The sequence below is a fragment of the Meleagris gallopavo genome, chromosome 2 (genome assembly GCF_905368555.1).
Source record: "Meleagris gallopavo chromosome 2, MGAL_WU_HG_1.1, whole genome shotgun sequence".
NCBI lineage: Eukaryota > Metazoa > Chordata > Aves > Galliformes > Phasianidae > Meleagris > Meleagris gallopavo.
In genome coordinates, this window is record NC_139405.1 from 60,339,260 (window position 1) to 60,361,465 (window position 22,206).

Consider the following 22,206-nt stretch of genomic DNA (forward strand, 5'->3'; position numbering starts at 1 on the left):
ATCAAGCCTTGCTTACAGCAAATAGCTGCAAAACAATGGCAAAGTGCCCACTCTCTTCCTCATACTGCTTCACAAGGAAGATGACAACCCACTACAGTCAGTTACTCCACTAATTCCAGTAGCAGAATTTGCATGATGGATATTTAACCCCATTACAGATCCTTGTGGCTTTCAGCAAGATACAATACGGCAACTTCTGGAAGGGGAGAGTTTTGTTGCTTCCTACCACTTATTTCAAAGAGGTAGCAGCCCACATAGAGACAGATGCAAAGAGCAGTTAATGAGAAACTTTAAATTTACGTAATGCTAGAATTCAGGTTTCTGGCTTGACAGCTCAGGATCAAATCTTCAAATCTTCCTCCTTACTGAGAGTCAAAGGCAGCTGGACAAGGAAAATATAACAAGTGCATAAAAACAAGATCACAGTGGGCACCACAAATTAGTAGACATTTTTAGCAGTAATTTTTCAGTGGAATAGCTCTCACCTGGAGAGAAAAAAAAAAAGAGAGAGGAGTATCCCCACACCTTTAAAGTGTATCTTTGTGTGAATAAATATATTAACATTGAAAAGGAATACAGTGCCTTTTATTGATGAGCATCATAACAAAATCTGGCAAGCAAATGAATTAGTATGCCTTCAAATAATAGGTTTTTAACAGCATGGATCATGCTGAAGAATAGCTATGTCTATACAGACATGCCTGTAAGCAAATGCACTCAAGCTCTGGCCATCAAGTGCTTTCTTAACTGGCAGGTTTAGCCTATCCAAACATCAGGTGAAGAGCCAGCATTAACAATCAGCTCCAGCCCACTCTTTTTCCACAGCAAATAGCCAGCAAATCTTAAAAAAAAAAAAAAAAAAAAAAAAGTACTATTTTCAGAGGCTCTTTGTTCTAGTAGTTCCTGACAAACAAATTGTTTGTTGGACAAAAATAGATGACTAAATTTAAGCACCGTATATGGATATTTAATAGGAAGATGAACCAACCATAATGTTCAGATAGGACTCCCTGTAAGATACTAATGAAGTTTATACTCAGAGAAAATGGGCATAGAAAGCCCTGTCCTTTTCATCACCAGATTCTACATGCTCTGGTCTCTTTTACTTCCACTTTACACTGCTGCAGCAAATCTGGCTGGGGATATTATGCTCACAATTCACAAGAACAGCTGACTGAAAGATGTTTTGGATAGCTATAGTAGCTGCAAATATGCTGTCTTTGTGATCTTTCTGTTTTACTTTCATGTTCACAGTAACCAGTTTGTTTTAGCTTGTGAATCCTCCCTTTGTTACAAAAAGAAGTCGTGATCAGTTGAACAGCCTGCCTTGTCCCCACAAGGCTTTCTCTATCTCCCTGTAAAAATCCTCAATTTGAAAGCGAGTCTTCTGTCTTCTGCGACAGTACTGACTGTTCAGTTTGCAGTGTAAATGTGTATTATCTCTTGTTCCCCAGTTTTTCACTTAGGCAAAATGCATTAATATTCAGCCTCCAATACTTACGCAGTTTTGCAAAGCCTACCTGTGTGGGAACACACAAAATGTCAATCTGGATATAGTATACAACTACTGTTATGAGCTAAATAGAAATAAAGTATTTAAGAATGATTTAGAGTCCAAGTTTTTAAAATCCTAATTATCAGTTAATCAGCCATCACATAGAGTGTCTCGTGTATGCCCACAACTTTCCAGTCTGCAAAGCCCACTTATAGTTATCACCTAGGCTGTGCATCAGGATTACTAATAAAACTCAACTTTCAATATAATTTTGAAATTGAATTTTTTAGTCTTTGACACTCTTTTTTAACTTCTTTCTGAAAACAGTGGTGCCCTGACGAATAATAAAAGCCCAAGTAGCTATAAAGCAGCTATCACAAATAAAAGCATCATACCTAGAACCTCCTTCTTCCTTCTGCCCAAGTATTCCAAGCTATGAAAACATAAAAAAGTAAGGGATAAAGAATCACAGAATTGCACAGAATCACATAACTGCAGAGATTGGAAGAGACCTCAAGAAATCATCGAGGCCAACTCCCGTTTGGGGCACATAAAGATTAGGCACTGAATACTATGGTGAGAGCCAGTACAAGGTGCTAAGTCAGGACATGAGTTTAAGTTTCACTCTTGTGTATTTGATGCTTCCTTCTGCCCAGGTTTCACAGCCTTGAGCTTTTAGGTACTCATATTTACCTAACCTGGACAAACCATTCTCAGAAAATAGAATACTCCATGTTACATTTGCTTATGAGCTTATCCTTCATTACAGAAAGATAAGGAATCTAAGTTTAAATTATCTTTCTCATTGACTAAGAGCAACATAAATCCCACACCCACTTGCATCCACAGTGAAGTGTACTGCTCTTTTTGACAAGGCCGGTGAATCAGCTAGGATTGCAGTATCAACAATCCCAGCCAACTGCCTCAACCTCCACAGGAGACAATAACCGTTTGTGGGCTAGTAACCCCCCCTTTGATCTAAAAATCAAAAGCGGACTACACTGCACCAGCTGGATGGCACGGCACAGTTAGAATGGATATGCTAGAAATTCATATTAGTTAATTGCTGAATCACAGATAATCACTGTATTTTAAGATTAAAAAATACCATAGCCAAAAGGTTATTTTCCTGAAAGCAACTGCATGCGCTTAAGATATTTTTCTAATCTATTCAAGTTACTCAGGGGCATGATTCCTTTCATGCTCCCATTTAACATATACATGTAGACAAAGTGTAAAGCAGAACTTGTATACAGTGAAAAGCTGTATGTATTTATTTATCATACTTTCAAAAGACATTTCTTGAAAAATAAACAGTTATGAAGAGCCCAGAAATGCCATAGCTTGTAATAAGTTCAGTTTGGAATATGCCATATTCTACTCACAATGAAAGCTAACCAAATAAAATGCAAATTTAGTAGATTTCACTGAGGAGGCAAAGAGACTTGGTTAACATCAAATATAGTGGTCACTAATCCCATTTCCCCTTCCCACCCAAGTAAGAAAAATATTTAAATTCTCCAAGTGGTAAATTTAAGCATCTTGAGCCCTGTTAAATCTTATAAGCCAAAGTAAATTCTATTTCTGTGATTAAACAGAGAGTATTTACAAAGATCACAAATAAACCATGTGCCTGAGCTGCTCTTATTCTTCTTCATACCATCTCAGTGCTTTTTACTTTAACATTGTGCAGAATTACATTGCTGCTACAAATTTTTGTTAAAAATAAAAGGCAATCACTATACAGTGTAAGGAAATGGAATATTTTAGGCACTAAATGCTGCAGGAAGATGCAAATAAATGCATCCCTTGCCCAGGGTTTTTCTGCATAATCTTTCTACCCAGATATTCTCTTATTTTCTTCCTCGTCATAATTATTTCTGAAGGGAGGTTCGCTGTCCAAGATGATCAATTCAATTGACTTGAGCCCTTTTCATCGATTCTAAGATAAATCTACATAGAGTTGCATCCCTACTTACCTGAAGTCAACAAGACTGGAGACAGTGAGAAAATGATGCCCTAGGTGCTGACCACTGTCAGATTGAGGATATTAAGACATAAAAAACTGGAGACATGGGTAAACTAATCAATGGACTTCACTTCAACTCAGCAATGAAGCAACTAATGCCATGAGAACACAGTTTAAGAGTCCAACTAAATTATCCACTAACATCCTCAAAATAACCTCTGGTTAAAGTACAAGAAGAGACACCATAATTTAAAAGCAAAGAGTACTGAAGTATTTATTCATAATCTAAATGAGAAAACAACTGCTAACTTTGAAAATCAACACAAAGAAGAAAACAGTGTTGAAAACAATAAAAGAAAAACAGGACTTTTAAAGCACAGATCCCACTGCTGCTTTGTGATATACATCTGAAGACTATGGAATTACACCATTATATAAGTAAGCACAACAAAATGAAAATTCAGATCATCATTAATGACTGTCACTACCTTTCTGTGTGCAACAGCAGGCTGAGTACTCTTTCAGTCATTTGTAGATTTAAATCAAAACTCCAAATTACTGCTATACATGTTTCTTCGAAATAGCAATATCAAAGTTCAACATCAAAGAAGAAAGTTCAAAGTTAAGGTTGCTATTCTGCTTTATAAGTAATAAAAACATATAAATGATGAAAATATCACAGAAAATAAGAATATGTCCTTGAAAAATCAAAGTACGCTACCTTGTTTAGCAATGAATTACAGGTATTTTTAACACAGTATCTCAAGATTCTACTGGAAACAACCACTTCATGGATTCCAGTTTTTAATTTTAATAAGCATTAAAAAAACACAGGAATCAACAGTATCTTCTCCACGTTTGTGCCTGTGCCACATAAAGTACATGTAGAAGGAGCAGAAAGAAATTTAAATCACAGCATATTCAGTCCTAAAAGATGCCACTAAAATTAATCCTAAACCAATAAAAAGTCAAACTGCTGACCTTTCCATGAGTAAATAGTCCCAGCTACCTGTCCCACACTTTTCAGGCCAACTGGTATAGTGTGAGCTTGTCTCCAGTATAGCCAACAAAACAAATGGCCTAGCAAGGCAGCAGCACCCCATTAGCCTCATTCAGAATGACAAATCAATTGATTGTTTCTAAGTTGCAGCTGCAGAAGCTATGGTCTGAATTTGTAGGAAGACAGTCACTTTGGAATAAAGACAGAGATGTTACCTTTTATTTATGGCAAAGAAGGAGCCTACACACCAGGACTTAGTGCATTTAGCAGACTGAGCTCACACATTAGCTTCCTGCACTGTAATTTGTCTGACAATACATTAAGGTGCTAAGAGCCTTGCTATTTGGAAGAATGCATAATTCTTAGATTTTTGTTTTGGTGCTTTCTTAGCCTTCCAGATTTACAATGAACTGCCAAAAAAAAAAAAAAAGAAAAAGAAAAAAAAAAAAAAAGAATTGGGAAAAGAAAGAAAGAAAGAAGAATATTACCTGAAGGCCCTCTATGGCTAACCTAAGCATACTTGGTGTGAGCTTAGAGGCCTGCTTGAAGGTGAAGTTGCTCCAGTCTATAATCAAAACAAATCCATTCACTTGAAGCTCGGGGTCTTCTATCATGGCTTCTAAAGAAAGAAGTATGGCGCGCAAAATATCCACCAGTGTGTACCTGTGAATGTGAAAGCAAGAATTGGTTAAGCCATGTGCATCAAGGAATGGTGGAAGTTCTGATCATTCCTCCTTTGCATTGCTTATCCAGAGTCCAACAGCATACATAACTTCAGAAGTCATGGATATGCAATCTTAGGAAGGTCTCAAAAGCTTGGTTAGTTGACTTCATCCTCTGAGGCATGATTACATATATCTAGACCATCAGCCAGCCAAAAGAAGAATACAAGAACATGAAACACCAAAAGCAAATTTGAACTTTTTTTCTAAAAGACTGCCTAATTAATCTGTGTATTATCTCAAATGTCTGTACAAATGTATATCAACAAATGGTATTTTCCTGAAATCATAATTATATCAAATCTGAGTCTAATACCAGAAGCCTAGACCAGAAGTTTTCTTCTATATTTTTTTCCAAATAATTGAAATAATAGCCTCCACAAAATTACTCTATTAAAAATGGAATTTCCACATGCTCCTCTTACCCATAATGTTTTCTCTTAAATCTACAAAGAAGGCTGATCTGCAATCAGCCTCAAGGATCTCAAAAGTAGGAAGTAACATACAATAAGGTTGGAGTGCCTCTGGTTAAGAGTAATAGCCTTTGTCTGGTGTCTCTGGTCCTTTCAGTAAGGCCCTGAGCCTAACTCAAGCCAACAAGAAGAAGCTTGTTTTGCTCTGAAAAGAATAGGGGAAACATTGTCTACTATGATATTTCTCTTCATTTTAAAAATTCTTACTTTGATTTGTATTTGGTTTGGTTCACTAGGATAAGAGTTTTCATATTCTCCTCTATTTTCCACTTTTATGAGAAGTTACTTTTTTCTAATTTTTTACTGTTCGAAGATCTCACATTTGCAGGTAGTTTTGTATGCTCCCTTTTATTGTTCAGATTTTTCCAGTAGGGAGAGAGAACTGCAGAAGAAAAATTCTTCTCTGTAATTTCCCTATGGAAGTTTTCAAAATTCTGAAATTCTCTATTTCCTTTCGGCAAGAAAAAAAAGAAAAAGGAAAAAAGAAAAAAGAAAAAAAGTAAAAAGAAAAAAGAAAAAAGAAAAAAAGTAAAAAGAAAAAAGAAAAAAAAAAAAAAAAGAAAAAAGAAAAAAGAAAAAAGAAAAAAGAAAAAAATGCCATTACTGAAAATGGAAATTTTTCCACAGGGAGATCAAAGAGCTGTAATCCCAGAACCCCATTTCTGCAGAAGGTACAGTGAAGCAAGCCTGGGTAAAGCTTCCCATGGGCACAGACAGTGCCTCAGGCTTGGCCCAGTTGACGCTCTCTCCCTCTCTCCAGGCAAAGCAGTTCCCCTAGCCCAATTGCTGCATGCAACATCTATTTGGGAGGCGAAAATGCCAAAGTTGCTGTTGATGTCTCTGAACAAGCCAACAAATATCCGCAACTCTGTAGTGTAAAAAGTGACGAGGAAAAATGAAATCATCCATCGTCTCTTTCCTGACCAAAGTGCAAGTGAAATGAGATTTGTTGAGAGTGTTCTGCATCAGAAAGGCTACAGAAGGTTACACTGGCACTAAAATGGTCTTAATGCACCTTGAGTCACCAGTTAACCTATCCGCTACAGCACAGGCATGCAAAGACATTAGGGGATACCTAATCAAGAAGAGTACTGAAGTTCCCCTGTATGGTCAATGTCTTGTCTAACTGCCAGCATTAGGATCAAAGCACACTTTGTCTGAGGGGCTGACGTACACAGCATTGTATTCAGGGTCAGGGGCAGAGCTGGAGAGTGGCCAGCTGCCTTCAAAACCAGTGAGCATATCTCAGAATTAGTATTTTTTAATATAAAATCAGATAGAAATACATCCTGTAAGAGATCTTCCAAGGGGAAAGGTGACACAGAGAAGGAAATCATCCTCAGGTGAGTCAGTATGACAGCAGCTATTTACAAATATTTCAGCCTTAGGCAGACCTTCTATCAGATCTCATTTTTACAAGAAAAATAAATTGGAATTACTCAAATTATACAGTTAGCCTCAATCCCACTTGCCATTTGTGCTATCTCGTTTAGATGACCTTATTCTCCATGACAGGGGCTCCACAAAGGGGGAGGCTACTGGAAACACCCAACCTCCAGTCCAAGATTCCCAGTTTCCTGCAATAGATCCCTAAACACTCTCCCTATGGGACTTTAGGAAGACATTGCATGCCTTAGATTAATGGCTCTCTGGTGGCTTTGCTTTGTTTGATCAGTTCTGTAAACAGTACATCTTTATTTATTTTATATATATATATACCTGAATTATATATCTATATATATGTACCTAATAATATCCTGAAATTGTTCAAGTCAGTGGGAAAACTGTCAGATATCAATGAGGACTTCAGCCACCACAGAGAGTAACCAATAGCCACAGGGCTGGGTCTCCACAAATCTATAGTATATTCACCATCGCCTATTGCATGTTTGCTTAGTGTGAGAAATACTGTCTACAGTGACAATGACAATATTGTATGTTTACCCAATGTAAAAGACAAAAGGTTGTTTTCTCATTGAAAACAACATCCTGAAGAACAAATATCTAGCTAGAAGCAAGCAACAACTCTCTCTGTCAAAGGAAAGTATCTGAGATACTCATTTAAGTCTGAAAATCCACATTAGGTTTACACAGAGACTTGACACTGATAACCAAGCTTCCCCCCTCTAATACTCTTTAGGGCAATTAGCTGGAAATAAGAGTGATCTTTCATTCTGTAATGGACCTCCTCTTCTGCTTCTGATACATTAATTAAGTACAGTACAGAAAACCAGACAAGAAACACAAATCCATTAATGGATATTTAAAGCAGCTTTTCTTCTGGACACATGCTAAAGTAAGCAAGAAATGTGAGCTTGGTGTGATAGATGAAATCTCAGGAGCTGTAAGTGACAAGCTGAGTACTGAATCACCTGAACAATCCAAGCAAATGAAATATGATTATAGAAACTATATTAAAGCTTTCACACAGTAGAGTTCTTTGTGTACACTCATCTTAAATCCACTCCAGCCACATGTTGTCCAGCATTTCACCTCATTGCTACTACTGTTCACATTAGCACCAGGATGCACAGCTTTACCTCAACAGCTGCCCCAATCTTAGCTGGGCTTTAGGGACATGAAAACCCCACATGAACAGAAGGTGGAAAAATTTACTTGATTCAGATACACAAAAAAACACACATCAAGCAAACCTATGGCTATACCATTGCCTACAGCCAACCATAAGCTAACCCAAATGGCACTGAACTTCTTTACATAATCTCACACAAACTGATACAGTCAATCTCCAGACAAGCACTGGAAATTTAACCAGTAGGTAGGACAACTGCAGTATTACCCTGGATAAATAACATTCTGAGAATTGGGAGCTGTTTTTCACAACAGCCATGTCATCTTACTGCTGCATTAGTTATTCCACATAGGGAATTGCTTCCCCATAATTAGCTCTGTTCCAGCCAAAGCCTTGATAGGAATATTTGCCAAAATAATTATCATTTCAGCTTTCAGAGATGTGTGATGAAATGTACTTTGCACCTTTACATCTAAAAGCTGAACTCCCAATCCTTCATGAATTGTGAGCCTCTGAAAAACTAGTATACTGGTTTGAGAAATATGCATTACTCCACATTTAATAAATTATATTTCTGCAGAAATACAGCACCGAGAGCACTATGTAAAAGCTGATAAAGAAATTGCAGCTTTAAGGTGATATTCAAATTACTGGTTTAATGCAGGCTTTTATTTTAATATTTTGCAGATTACCATCAACTTCTACGAACTCCAAGTAGGTAGCTTATTTTTTTTAGAAAAAGCCTTTCTCTAGATAAAATAGTCTTAACACTCAGTCCTTGGGATTGCACTGCTGAAGCTTTCACTCCACACTGAAATTACGTTCTATATAGATACAGAAATACAACCAGTGAAAAGGGAGAAAAGCAGGATGAGAGCTACTAGTGACTGTGAAATAAATTTGGTACAAAGTGGCTCTGACTGCTTTTCTATACTTTAAAGCAAAAAAGAAAAAAATATAACATATTAACCTTTAATGTAAAGAGAACAAAATATGAAGAAAAGACACAATCATTTTATTCTTACTGATGTGTGTTAAGTTGCCATGCTTATTTAGGAGACCCTCATTTCACTCTGGTCCCAGTTCCAAGGCATTGGCTGCAGAACCATTGGAAGCAGGGTGCACTAGCAGCCCCACTGCAGTGCATGTCTTGAGGTAGCCTGGAGCTGAGCTAGGCAGAGACAAGTCCTGCTTTATTTATGCCCAACTTCAGTCACATTCCCTTGTTCCAGCAGACTCTTCCAGCACACTCTGTAGCTAGCAAGGTACCACTAATTCCTAGGATAATCTAGAACTCATGGCTAATTTATATGTATTTAATGTCCTCTATTTATAGAATCATGCTTAATTCAATGAAGAGCTCAGACAACTTTCTTAGCCTGGCTGTTAAAGTGAGTAACACAAGCTGAAAATACATCATCACATACATAATACACTCGTAATGTTCCTTTTCTATGTCAACCCCAGCATGAGTTCAAATGAGGTGGGGACCAGCGTGTATATATGCTCTACTGCCTCCTGAAATGTTCTGTTCCAGTTGACTTTGAGGCAATGAGGCTACAAAGGCTTGACAAGTTAATAGCCATGCTGACAGTGATTCTTATAAATGTAAGATGGCTACCATTTCTACAGCAACGAGGCCTACTAGAATAATGCCTCACTGAGGCCTTGATTTGTCAAGAACAGAACAACTCAAGCTGCTGAACATTCCCACTCACTCGTTATTTAACAGTGGCAGCAATTTACAAAAAAGAAAAGTTCTTTGAGAATTTTTTAAGGGACACAAACAGCATCAAAGTTTTCAAATGGTTTGTAGGAAAAACAGTCTGGAAGACATTCTTGGTTGTACTTCACTACAATCTTTTGCCTTTTAACTCTGCTACCAGAAGCTACTGTGGTTTCCACATGGCCAAGAGAAGGACAAGACAGGGAGAACACAGGAGACAGAAGTCCTATGTCAAATCTAGCTGACAGCTGTTTTGAATACCAAACATCCTTGGTGATAGGTGGCAACCACCGTATCTTATGTTTAGACACATTTTTATTCCAGCCAGTTCACATTCAAATTGAACAACAGATAATCTAATTTGGCAGTTATCCTATTGTCTTAATTGCCATCCTACCCACAGTATCAAAAAGTTTTAAGTTAATTTGAGGATTAAAACTGGGTGGAATGATTATGTCACTCAAAGCGCAAACTGTTAACTAGAAGAGATAAATGACAAATCCTTTGCTTGAATTTAAACCACATGTCTCCTGAAAGTGCCAAACATGTAAAGAATCCACAACCTGTATTTTAATATCATCATTGTCTTGGCAAGTACAGATTTCTTTCAAATGAGCCCTTGTGCCACTGTGGCTTAAAGGAGAAAGCTATCTGAGTCTGAGCCATCATCTCACTTCTAATCTACTGTTCTGGCCTAGTATTTTCAGAATTTCAGTGAAAGAAGAGCCCTCAAAATATACACAAGGTATACACACAGATTTCCTTGCTTCACGGCACTACACCACAGACAAGACCATGGATTAGTGCACTTGTCTCCTGCATTTCTAGGAAATCTCTGAGATAGCTAATACAAGGAAAGAGGTCAAGAAAATAGCATGAAAATGGACCAATTTTATGAGGAGTTTGTGTACAAATGCTACAAAGGATACTGAAGAACATGAACAGCAAAAGATACTTCGCTGTGAGAGCTGAAGTTATTCATGCCATTAACCCCAAAAAACTTCAGCATCTGGACAAAAAAAGTGAAAAAGTGGAATCTTCAAATGCAAATGCACACCTACAAGCCACACACAGATATGAATCCACAGCCTGGAAGCTCATATGGAAGGCTGATCCCACTACCTCAAGTGTCATCTTGGCAGGGATGATGAAGAGTGAACAGGGTCCCATTGGAAAGCTGTTGGGCTACTTGATCTTGATGCTTTATCCTTTACCTTTTTCGTCTTCTTTTTTATTTATTTATTTGTTTGTTTGTTTGTTTCAGAGTTGTGTCTGATTTAGTTGTTCAGAAGGAAGGACAGCTGGTACAGTTTTCAGGCCCTGCTTTAATTTAATGATTTAACACTGAGTAGACGGGCTTATTTTACCATAGGAATTCTTGCCTCCCATGCTTTTCATTCTAATTGGAACAATGTAAATGAAGACTATTGATGCTAAATAAATCACCTATAGCATGTCTGAAACTCATCTAAAAAAAAAGTCAGAACTTTTTATTGCTAATAGTTGCATGCTGGCCATAATAAATTGTACACGTGATAAATTTGGAGGCTTACTGTGCTCTATTTACTTAGTTTACGAAGCATGTAATGAGGTCCTAACAAAACAAACCTTGAAAAGGAATCCACCCAGCATTGCTGTCAGAGGAGCCTTGTTTATTTGCTGCAATACTTCAAATCAGAGCATGAGCTCGAGACATACTGTGCAGCAACCTCTGCGCTCCCCACACAATACCCCACAGGTTCAGCTGCTGAACAACAGATAATGGAAATGGATAATTAGGAAAAAAGAGTGGCCTAGCTCCGTTCCCAGGTCTGTTGCTGATATGTTCTGAGCCTTGGAGAAAGCCACTCCCCACAGCTAGGCTCCAGGGCTCTCCCCTTTGTCTGTGCTGTGGTCTCAAAATGAATCTCTCAGCCAGAGGAGAGCATGCCTGAAGCATGTGCTGCTGAGGAGCAGGAACTCTGCTGCAGACATGGCCATTGGGTATGCTGGTGGACCTCAGTCACTCTGCTGTTTTAAGATAAAGAATTGTACCAACAGCACTTCCGGAAAAAAATCACAATAAATGTACTGTTGAGTCAGCTGTTCTCCTGCAATTAAATATCAGCACAATCAAAATTAAGAAGAAAATAAAGTTATTCTATTCACATGGCAATTTTTTTTATATATATTTTTTGAAGTGCTACTCTGTCTGAGCTCAAGTTACACAAAACCACAGAATCGTAGGGGTTGAAAAGGACCTCAGGGGATCATATAGTCCATCTCCCCTGCTAAAGCAGGTTCCTTATGGTAGGTTTCCAGTTCTCAGCATTCATTTGATTAAGTGCTGATGATCTACAAAGTGTCACAAAGTTTCAGGAATTTTATTCATTGCTGAGAAATAATGGCATGTAGCAGTCCATGCTATCTTAAACATGGAAAATTCTTCATGGTAGATGCATGATTTAATATATGGCCCAAACATCCACTCCTCTGCTAACTCTTCCTTTTTAAGAGTTTGTAGAGCTGTTTTTAAAATAATAATTTGACATGGTCCTTAGGAGGGACAATGAAGCCACTCATAGGGTCCCCAGCCACATCACTCTGGCTCATCACTCATCATCTGTGGCTCCATATGCCAGAAAACCACAGCAGAGTGAGGATCTGGCCCCAGCTCTACCCACCTCCATCTTTATTTCCTGGTCAGTGTAGTGGTGGGTGCAGTTTCAATTTGTGCTAGACAGCAGCTTCCTGATCTCTGAGTGCAACCCAAGGGTTAGCAGGGGCAAGGAAGCTTCTCTGGCAGGCAGCATGGATGTGGCCACTCTGTCTGGAGGAAGAAAGGCAAAGCAGGAAGAGACCCACTCCAGCTGAAGCACCCACTGGTAACGGGAGCAGAATGAGCCCCCTCCCACAATGGCCATGGATAGCCTGTGGGAGGGCCTTGTACAAACATTATACTTCTGCACCCATTCTGTCCACCATGGTCAACGTTTGCCTGCCCATTTCAAAGCAGCTGAGGGAGGGATAACAGTGCTCAGCACTGCCAGTGCCCAGCTTGTGTTGTCCATATAGGACAGTGTGGGTGAAGGCAACTCGCAGGTGTTTTGGTTTTCTCACTAAGTGCTGCAGATCTTAAATCTGGATGCACTGGAGATCCTGGAGAAGCTTAGCGATGCAGTGCTCAAAGCTGCAGGTTTTAGACTGCTCTCTTTATGGATGCACACACTTACATGTACTGAAGTCAAGCTGTGTTGGTGATTTACGTAGGCATGGCATCTGACAGTCTTATAATACCCAGCCAAAAGCTAAAAGAAAGGGACCTAATGGTAGGCAGCTTTCCGGCCAAGTCATCTTCAGGCTAGAGCAGTCCCCAGAAGGATGAGATTATTCTGGAGACTGCATCAGCCTCCTTCAACCTGCTACCAGAGCTTTGTGTGCCTGGATCATACGAGCAAGCGGATTCATGCTCAGAGTAGCATGAGTAGGGAAAAGAAGTGGCTACTCTAACTTTCATCCTAGCATTTCCAGGTGGCTCAAAAAGGGCTTTCTTTAGATGAGGGAAAGGATTTGGAGCCTCAGCTTCCTGCACAAGCAAACTTTTCAGCTCCAAAACCATGATGGATACCCTTGATTTTCAAAGAGCATCTCCCACTTTGTCCTATTGTACCTGAGCAGCTCTGTGTGTGCTGAAGCAGAGAGACCAGCACAAAGAGTGCAGCCAGCCTTTGTCAGGGATGAGCACAGCATCTGCCATATCAACCACTGTGGTGAAGGGGAAGCAGATGGGCATAAACCCCAAAGCACCTGACTGAGAAGAGCACCTGAGCAGCTCCCAAAAATTCAGAGCCTAAAGGATGAAAGGGCTGAAGAGGTGCTTAGTCATCAAATACATTTCTTTTCTTCCCTTACCTCCAGGCTGCTGCCCAGCACGTGTGTCCCACTACCCACCCACGCACTCCCTCTGCTCTGGCACAGCCTTTCCCACACATCTCCCTGAGGAAGAAGGGGGAAAGGCAGGCGGGTGGCCACGCATTTACCTGCTCTGGTCCCAGTTGGCAGCAAAAAGGACGAGGATCTTCCTGCCATAGTGGTCCAGGTTGGCTAGCCCGCCAGGGAAGCCGTCCTTCAGCGCCTGTTTGATGCCCGGGTCGGTAGCCTTGAAGCTCTTGAACATGTCCAGGTTCTGCTGGCGGTACTCAAAGTACTGGGCCAGGAGGCGAAACGCTTCGAAGTGCTGAAACTTCCTGGCACGCAGGAACCGCAGGATGAAGGCATCATCGGTGCGGAGGAAGCCGATGTCCGGCCGGGTGATGACCATATCCCGCACCTCCTGGATGTCCTGGTGCAAGGTGTCGGGGTTCTCGTTCAGTTCCAGCCGGGCTTTCTCCAGAGTCTCAGGGGAGAGCCCTGCCTGTAAGTGAGTCATGGCGCTGCCCTCCTCCTCCTCCTCCTCCTCCTGCTGCCGCCCGCGCTCCTCAGCCTCCCGCACGCCGGTCCCGAGGCGCGGAGCCGGGCACGGCAAATCGCCGCTCCCCGCCGCCGGGCCTCGCCCCGCCGTTCTCCGGCCCGCTCCGGAGATTCCCGGGTCCCGGGGGCTGCTGGCTCCCCCCGCCGGCACCGCGACGCCCCCGGCTGCTGGCTGAGCCGCGTTATCTCTCCCGCATAGCGCCCTCCCCGCGGCGGGCTTCGTCGGGCCGCATCTTCCCCGCAGCCTCTCAGCGGAGGCGCCGCCGCCCGCCACCGGGGACGGGGCTGCGGGCTGACGGCTGCCGCTCGCCCCCGCTGCCGGTGCCGCGGAGAGGGCCGCTAGGCAGGGCGAGGGGAGCCAGGGGCTGCTCCCCCGGCCCGGGGCTGGCAAGGGAGCTGCCCTCCCCGCCGCGGCACCATCTACGGGAAACCAGCTCTCGCCCCGCTTCGGAAGCTTCTTCGTGGGAGGGAAAAAATAAATAAATAAAAAATCACCAAGCCAAAAAAAAAAAAAAAAAGGGGGGGGGGGGGGGGGAAAGAAGAAAAAAAAAAAAACACGAGGAGGAGGAGGCAAACCGATCTGCAGGTACTTCGCTGGTGCCGGTGCCCAAGAGCAGGCACGGAACCCGCAGAAACGAACAGAGCCTCGGCCTGAAGGATGCTCGTCCCCCCCCTGCGCCCTCCTCCGCTCCACGCCCCGGCTCCTAGATGGCAGCAGCCGGCGCGGTCTGCGCGGCCCCGCCTTGCGCACACGGACGGACAGACAGACGGACGGACACACGCCCAGGCAGCAGAGCGCCGACAACGCCGGCGGACGCCGCCCCCGCGGACAGGATGGGGAGACGCGGAGGCTCAGCCTCTGCCCGCGACGTTGCGCGGAATTTGCGCCGGCGCTGAGAGCTGCAAGATGGTGGTGTTGCTGCGGGAGGGGCCGCGCCGAGCTTGGGATGCCAACAGCGGCCGGTGTGCTGCCTCCAGCCCCCTCGGGGCGGCATTTCTTAACGAGCAGCGTTGTAGGGGTAAGAGCCTGGGCTTGAAATACAGCAGCCTTCTATTTTGGCCTCGCGTGTCTTAAATTGCATTGTGTTGCAATGAGCAAAAATACCGTGCTCTTGTATATTGGAGATGCCAGTGAGGAAAGATACTTTTTTGATGCAGAAAGTTTGGGTCTGCGGTCAGATTTAAGGAAAAAGTTCCCGCTGAAGAGCATCTGACCTTTGTCTGAGGGACTGGACCTTTCTGATGCAAATGTGTCTGAAAATGAAGCTCAGGGAAGCCTCCGCCGTGCGCCTCCTCCTCCCGCCGGTGGGAAGCGCAGCGCCTTGGTGTTTCTTTCCCGAGATGACATCGCTAAAGCACACAGCCTGAATTATTGAGAAGGCACTGAAATCACTGATCCATATGCAGAGTGCAGATGAGAGCGAGACCAGCGGGAAGTATAGGCTGAGTTCTAAGACAAATAAAGATACTCGTAAAAACAATTAAATAGTGCCCTGCATTTTCTGCAAACCTTCAGGTGGAACATATGATGTCAGCAGCAGGAGGGGCTGCTGGCAGCGAGTGTGGGGCTATGCCGTGAGGAGCTGTCAGATGGCAAAATCATTACTCATCAGGGGACTTCAGGGAGGTTTTGTTTTCACAGGGTTCTATGGGGTCTAACAGTTCTTCACCAGATCCCCTGTGCCAAGACAGGTTCCACCTATTTCCTCACAGCAACCCAATCTGAAAATACTTGCAATATGAGTGGCTGGGAGGGCAGCAGAAACAGCCCTTCCTGGGCAGGAATGACATGTCTAAAGGTAGGCCAGTGTGAGAGAGCCCCTGTTTCTTCCATCCAGCTGTACCGTGTACTGTGGGATGCCACACAAGAGAGGAAGGAGCACGGTCCAGCTTAGGACTGAATTGTTTTCTAGAAATGCCAACTCTTTATGGGAGGGGGAGCTGAGGGGAGGCCTCATAGCAGCCTACAGCTCCTCACAAGGGTAGCGGAGGGGCAGTGCTAAGCTCTGCTCTCTGGTGACAGCAGTAGGACCAGAGGAAACGGCATGGAGCTGTGTCAGGGGAGGGTCTGGTGAGTGTTAGGAAAAGGTTCTTCACAAGGGGGTGGTCAGGCATGGAACATGCTCCCCAAGGCAGTGGTCATAGTCCCAAGCCTCCAGAGTTCAAGAAGTATTTGGACAATGTTCTTGGGCATATGATCTGATTTTCGGGTGGTCCCATGTGGAGCCAGGAGCTGGACTTGATAATCATTGTGGGTCCTTTTCAACTTAGGATATTCTTTGATATTCTCTGTTTCCTAAAATGCTTTTAAAGTAGCTTCCTTATGTATATGTGGTAAATGTGCAGTTGGTAATTCTTTCTTAGAGTGGTCACTGCTCCAGAAATAGTTTGTGCCTTTTTTTGTTTTGTGTCAGTTTGTATCATTCTTAAGTCTTCCTTTTCTTTCACTCTTGCTGTCTACCTGTACATTACTCACATATTCTTCTGAGTGACCCTTTGAGAGTAGCTGTTTCCATTTGCCATAGGGAACCTCTTACCAGGCTTTCCCTGTCATCGTTTCCCCTTTCTGATGCTACTGCTCTGCCATTTCCTCTGTAACAAAGCTATAAAAGAGTAGGTCATGTGACAAGTGCCTCAAATTCACTTTGTGCCAAGCAGACTGTGGGCATTCATCCTGAAAAATCAAGCCCATATATGACTTTCAGTAACACATTCCTTAATTTGTTTTTTCTTTTACAAAGGGAAACATACACACATAGCAGATTTTCTCATGTATTTCAGTACCCAAATGCAGTGAAGAAGGGAAGAAAAAAAAATGAGCTGGCAAAAATTAAAATATTAATAATTTTGAAATTACATAAAAAGTTAAATCAATAGATTAAAATAATTTTTAAAGAGTAAAGAAAATATATGGAAGTTTATCTGAAAACTTTTGTTTGCAATTATGTTTTTGTTTTCCTCCTTCTTGACCAAATTAATTGATTCCTCTCTTCACCCTTTCCTAAGTAGAAGAAGCACACACACAGACACACACACACAAAGCAGAAAAAGTGCAAAGGTAGAGGATTAAAAAAAATCTGGAAGCAAATATGTTATTTCATCAAAAAAAAAAAAAATCCCATTTAATAAGCTTCATTTTCAAAGAACAGATCAATTTCCATAAAAATGGACTTACTGATATAAAAATTTCTAGCAAGTACTTCATCACATTAAAATGAAATTCAACAGCCAGTAACAGAATTTCAAGAAAACTTTTTTTTTAGTGAATTTTGTAGTTGAATCATAGGTCAAAATATCCTCATCATGAATGAAATGTTTTACACAGCTCTCTCCTGATCTCAGTGGATTCAGAAGGATCTCATTAAGAAAAGTGCATGCAGCAAGGCAGCCTGAAGGTAGAGCAAGTCAATGAAACAAGATTTTGATCATATTCTACACAAGCCACAGTTGGGGCTTATTAAGATGCTAACATTTAAAAATATTTTGAAACTTTGTGTATAAAAGCATGAAAGATTTGTTTTAAGTATAAACAACTTGGTAGGAGCAGTAAAATTGTCTTTATCATCTAGAAGCAGATCTACCAAACCATTTAAATAATATAATGAAGAAATATGTGTTTTCCAACATGTAGTGCTACCTAAGTCATGAGGGAAAAAAGTGGAGCCTCTAACGCAGTTAAATGCAACATATTGATGGCACAGTGTAATTTATTTATTGTGCACATGCACTTTTCCCTCTGTGAAACAGCAGGGTATCTGAATAAAGCCATTATGTAAATCTAAGCATCTTTTCACATTTTCTTACAAACTATTATTTTTCCTTGATATTTTTATAGTTACATTTTTCTGAACTAAAATCTGAGTCTTGAAATCCTACAGGCACTACAATTAAGCACCTGATTTGAAATAAAAATAAAACACAAATAAGGTACAAAGGTGTTTGTGTAGGTTGTAGCAGGTCGCTGATTGGCATTCAGAACAAAATTGTATAAAATCAGCAATAGACTGGAGCATTCAGGAACAAATTTGGAATACAGGCATGAAGCTAAAAATTTAGGTCACTCAGAAAGTAATGCCTCTTATTTATTTCCAAAGAGTACAATAATACTGTTTGATAGAGAAAGTTCTCGGCTACCGTGAACTATTTGAACATAATCACCACCATTAGCCACACATTTTCACCAGTGGTGAAGAAGAGCCTGAATGCCACGCTCGTAAAAATCTGCACCAGCAGAGATGACCCATATTTCACAGCTGGTATGATGGCATCATTGCTAGGAAAATGCTGCCCACACGGTCCATCTTTCATCAGTCTTAACGGATGGAAGTCAGAAGGCGCCAAATCTATACAGTCAGTGTGGAAGGACAGCTCAGCCAAGATGAGCAATGCGCTCTATGGTCTTGAAAGTGATGTGGGGCCTGGTGTTATCATGTCGTAAGAGAAAGGGTGTCTCCTCTGGCCTGAGTATGGACATTTGAAACTTAGCTTAGTCAGTGTCACAATGTAGCAGTCAGAGTTGATGGCTCCAGGAATCTAGAAGGATCACTCCTTTACTATCCCAGAAGAGAGTGCTTGTCACTTGACCTGCTGAGAGATGTGTCTTGAGCTTTTTCTTCAATGAGGAATTCATAAGTCGCCACTTCATGAACAGCCATTTTGACTCTGTCTCGTAGAGGTGATACCGCATCTCATCCTCAGTAATCCTGTGATCCAGGAAACTCACTTTCAGCCTCATATTGGTTTAATAGGTCCTGACAAACTTGCATACAGTGTTCTTTCTGTTCATGTGTATTTATGGCACCCACCTGGAGCAAACTTTTCAACATTGCCACCATTGTTTCCAATGCTCTGAAGCCAATATTCAGCTCCATACACACTTCCCCAATTGTAATCTGCCAGTTTGCATGAGTGAGCTGATAAAAACGTTCTTCATTTCACGGTGTGACAGCTGTGCATGGCCATCTGGAATGTGGCTTATCTTTCATATCGCTATCACCACTCCTGAAACGCACCATGCACTGCCTTACTGTGCTCACATCCACTGTTTGGTCTCCATAAACATTCAGCAAATGTGAATGGAATGTTAATGGATACAATTTTTTCTTCATCGAAGAATTCATTTCAACTCCTTTGCTTCATATGCACTTCCATGTCAGATATCATTGTGTTAGAATGCCCCTCTGCTGCCATCTGTCCCACAACAACATGTAATAGAAAATTGGTGGGAAAGTTCAACCTCTACTGCCGTATCATCAACAGCCACCTCTGATATCATGGGCCAATGTAATAAAATAGGAAGCATTACTTTTGGAGCAGCCCTCATAAAAACTCAATGGGTATTAAAAAAAGAAAACTCAATTAAGAGCAGTGTTGATACCTTACTTTCTGTGAAGTTGGGCTAAGACTTTGGCCAGCTCTTGCTGCCATCTTAGGCTTCATTTATATTATCCTCAGCATCCTGCTCTAAGTATTACTTCATGAAAACATGGGTATAGGATCAAGTATCCAAGAGCGTTTGTCTCATTTAGCCATGATATAGCTGAAGAGGTTAATAACATATTTGAAAGTACATAAAAACAGGAATACATGCCAGCATCCATTTCTCTTCAGCAAAGTACTTATGTAGGTGTATATAGTTAAACACTTTCTTGAAGATTTTGAAAAGGGCTAAATATAATTTCAGACCTAAATGATGGCTTAATTAAAAGCAGATAAATTCAGAGTCTAGGTCCCATTTTCCAGAGTGATTTAGAAAGTTCATTTAAACATTTTAAGAGCACAAGAACAAGTATAGACGGTCAGAATAAGCATCTTTATGGCTCCATAGCATGCCTTTACAATGGCATAGCATAGAGGACTAAGGGGCAGTATCTGAGTTGGTGTTAAGTTCCTGAACTCCTGCTTTAATTAAGCAGATACATAGAAAGGGTCAAGATGCTTGACCTGTGAAGTTCCATCATAACTGAACAAGGGAACATCTAGAACTAAGCTATGTTGACAATCCATCTGTAAATTCAAATGCTGACCAGCTGAAAAATTGGCTTTAGAAAGCACACTAGTCATCTATGTTCGTCATCATATAGCTAACAACATAAGGATAAATAGCTCTACAGTAGACAAGTGATAGCATCAGTCCTTAATCAGATAAATACTTCAGTATGACAAGCCTACCTAAAAAAGAAAAAATCATAAAAAATAGAACTAGAAGAGTTTTTAAGGGATTGTCTAGTTTATCTATCCCCTATCCTGATAAATGATTTTCTGAATGGTCTTTAAAAATCTCCAGCAGCTCTACAGCTTTTCTAGGCAGCCTGTCTCAGAGCTTCAGTATCCACACCACACATTTTTCCCAAGGTCCAATCTATCTTTCACCTGCTGCAATTTAGCCCATTGCTTTTTATCTTATCTACTGTAGACTAACAGAGTACTTTATTTTGTAGCTATGTTTTCTTTATTTGGAGATTGCAATAAAGCTCAGGTGAAATGTCTCTCCTCTTTCTGTCTGCAAAATCTCTGTAATTTGAATTTATAGCATTTGAAATGGGTGTGAGCAGGGCAGGGCATTAGCATCTTGGGGACACCATTTTGCTGGGCTTTCCTCTTCTATTTACTTGCCATGCCATTTTTACTGTTGGAATAGACAGTCTGAAAAAAAAATGAACTGTGATTTAGAAAAGTCAGCACATCACAAGCAAGTGATAAACAAAAATGAAAGTTTCATGTAGCATTAGCACCACCACAAAATATCTTAATATCTGAACTTCTTTTTTTTTTTTAAATAGGATTTTTTATCAAGCAAGTTCAAATATTAATGTACTGTAAATTAAAATGTATCTAGCAATATAATGAAGTTCATTGTTATATTAATACTGCATTAACTGGAAGCAAAGCAGTCATTCATTTCTATAAAAATTTGCATATCAGAGATATGTGAAAAATAAAAGCATATGAATTCATAACTGTGCCAATAGTTTCAGTAAGCTTAGTCAAATAATGAGTTAGGACATTAAATATTCTAAAATTTAGGTACAAAATTAGTACAGAATGTTGAAGATTGGAAAGTTTGGAATAAATGCTCATTTTATTAAAAATGGATAATTATGGAACAAAATTATTCATTTTTATGCAAGTACGAGAAAGACATGCAACTCTGAAAAGCTCCAGATGATGGTGGTCTTTGCCTTGGCTTTTTTGAAGTCAGTATCCAAATTTGCGTGCCTAAGTAGAAGATGTCCTTGAATATACAACAACATATGCACCAGATGAGTGAGAGCCACATATGGATGTCATGTAGATTGAAAAATCCAGGCTAGTTTATGGTACTGATTACTAATGCCAGAGTAGCTACTAAATTCACTGCATTGGAAACCAGGTAATGTCTGTTCTGGCTGTGCAAATTAAGGTACTTCTAACTTCAGTAAGCCTCATTTAGCTCACAGTTCAGGAAGCTGAGCACTGTTGCATCTAGGATTGGATTCTTCAGATCCTGGTGGGAGAGATGCTATCAGATAGAATCACGGCCATAAAATTACTTGAAGAACTCCTTTGCCTAGTGGGGACACGCTTTCGCCTTTTTAATGTTGAATTCAGGGAAACTAAGATTGTCCAGCTTCAAATCTCTTTGAGAATTTGCTTTTGGAGTTAGCTGCAACTTTTGTCTGACTGGACAGACAACAGTGCTTTGTTTTCATAAAGAATGGTCTTCTGTTGCTGAAAATACAGCCTTTGCAGAGGTTTCAGTGGCTTATTACTCTCCCTGACTTATTTTTCTGTTCGTCTAACTATATATCACGTTTGGAGCTCATTTTCTACCAGCAAGTGAACATTTCCTATTTAACT

The 22,206-nt window shown here is 40.9% G+C and overlaps 1 protein-coding gene across 1 annotated transcript in view; it reads right to left on the reverse strand.

Annotated features, from left to right (window-relative positions):
- Positions 1-15,297, reverse strand: part of CLVS2 (clavesin 2) — a 56,595-nt gene extending 41,298 nt beyond the window's left edge. Inside the window, exons 1-2 of the mRNA XM_003204242.4 lie at positions 13,938-15,297; positions 4,953-5,127 (exon numbers count right to left, since the gene is read on the reverse strand). Coding sequence (XP_003204290.2) covers positions 4,953-5,127; positions 13,938-14,326 — 564 coding nt within the window. The 5' untranslated portion in view covers positions 14,327-15,297. The remainder of the gene's footprint in view (positions 1-4,952; positions 5,128-13,937) is intronic.
- Between the last annotated feature and the right edge of the window lie 6,909 nt (positions 15,298-22,206).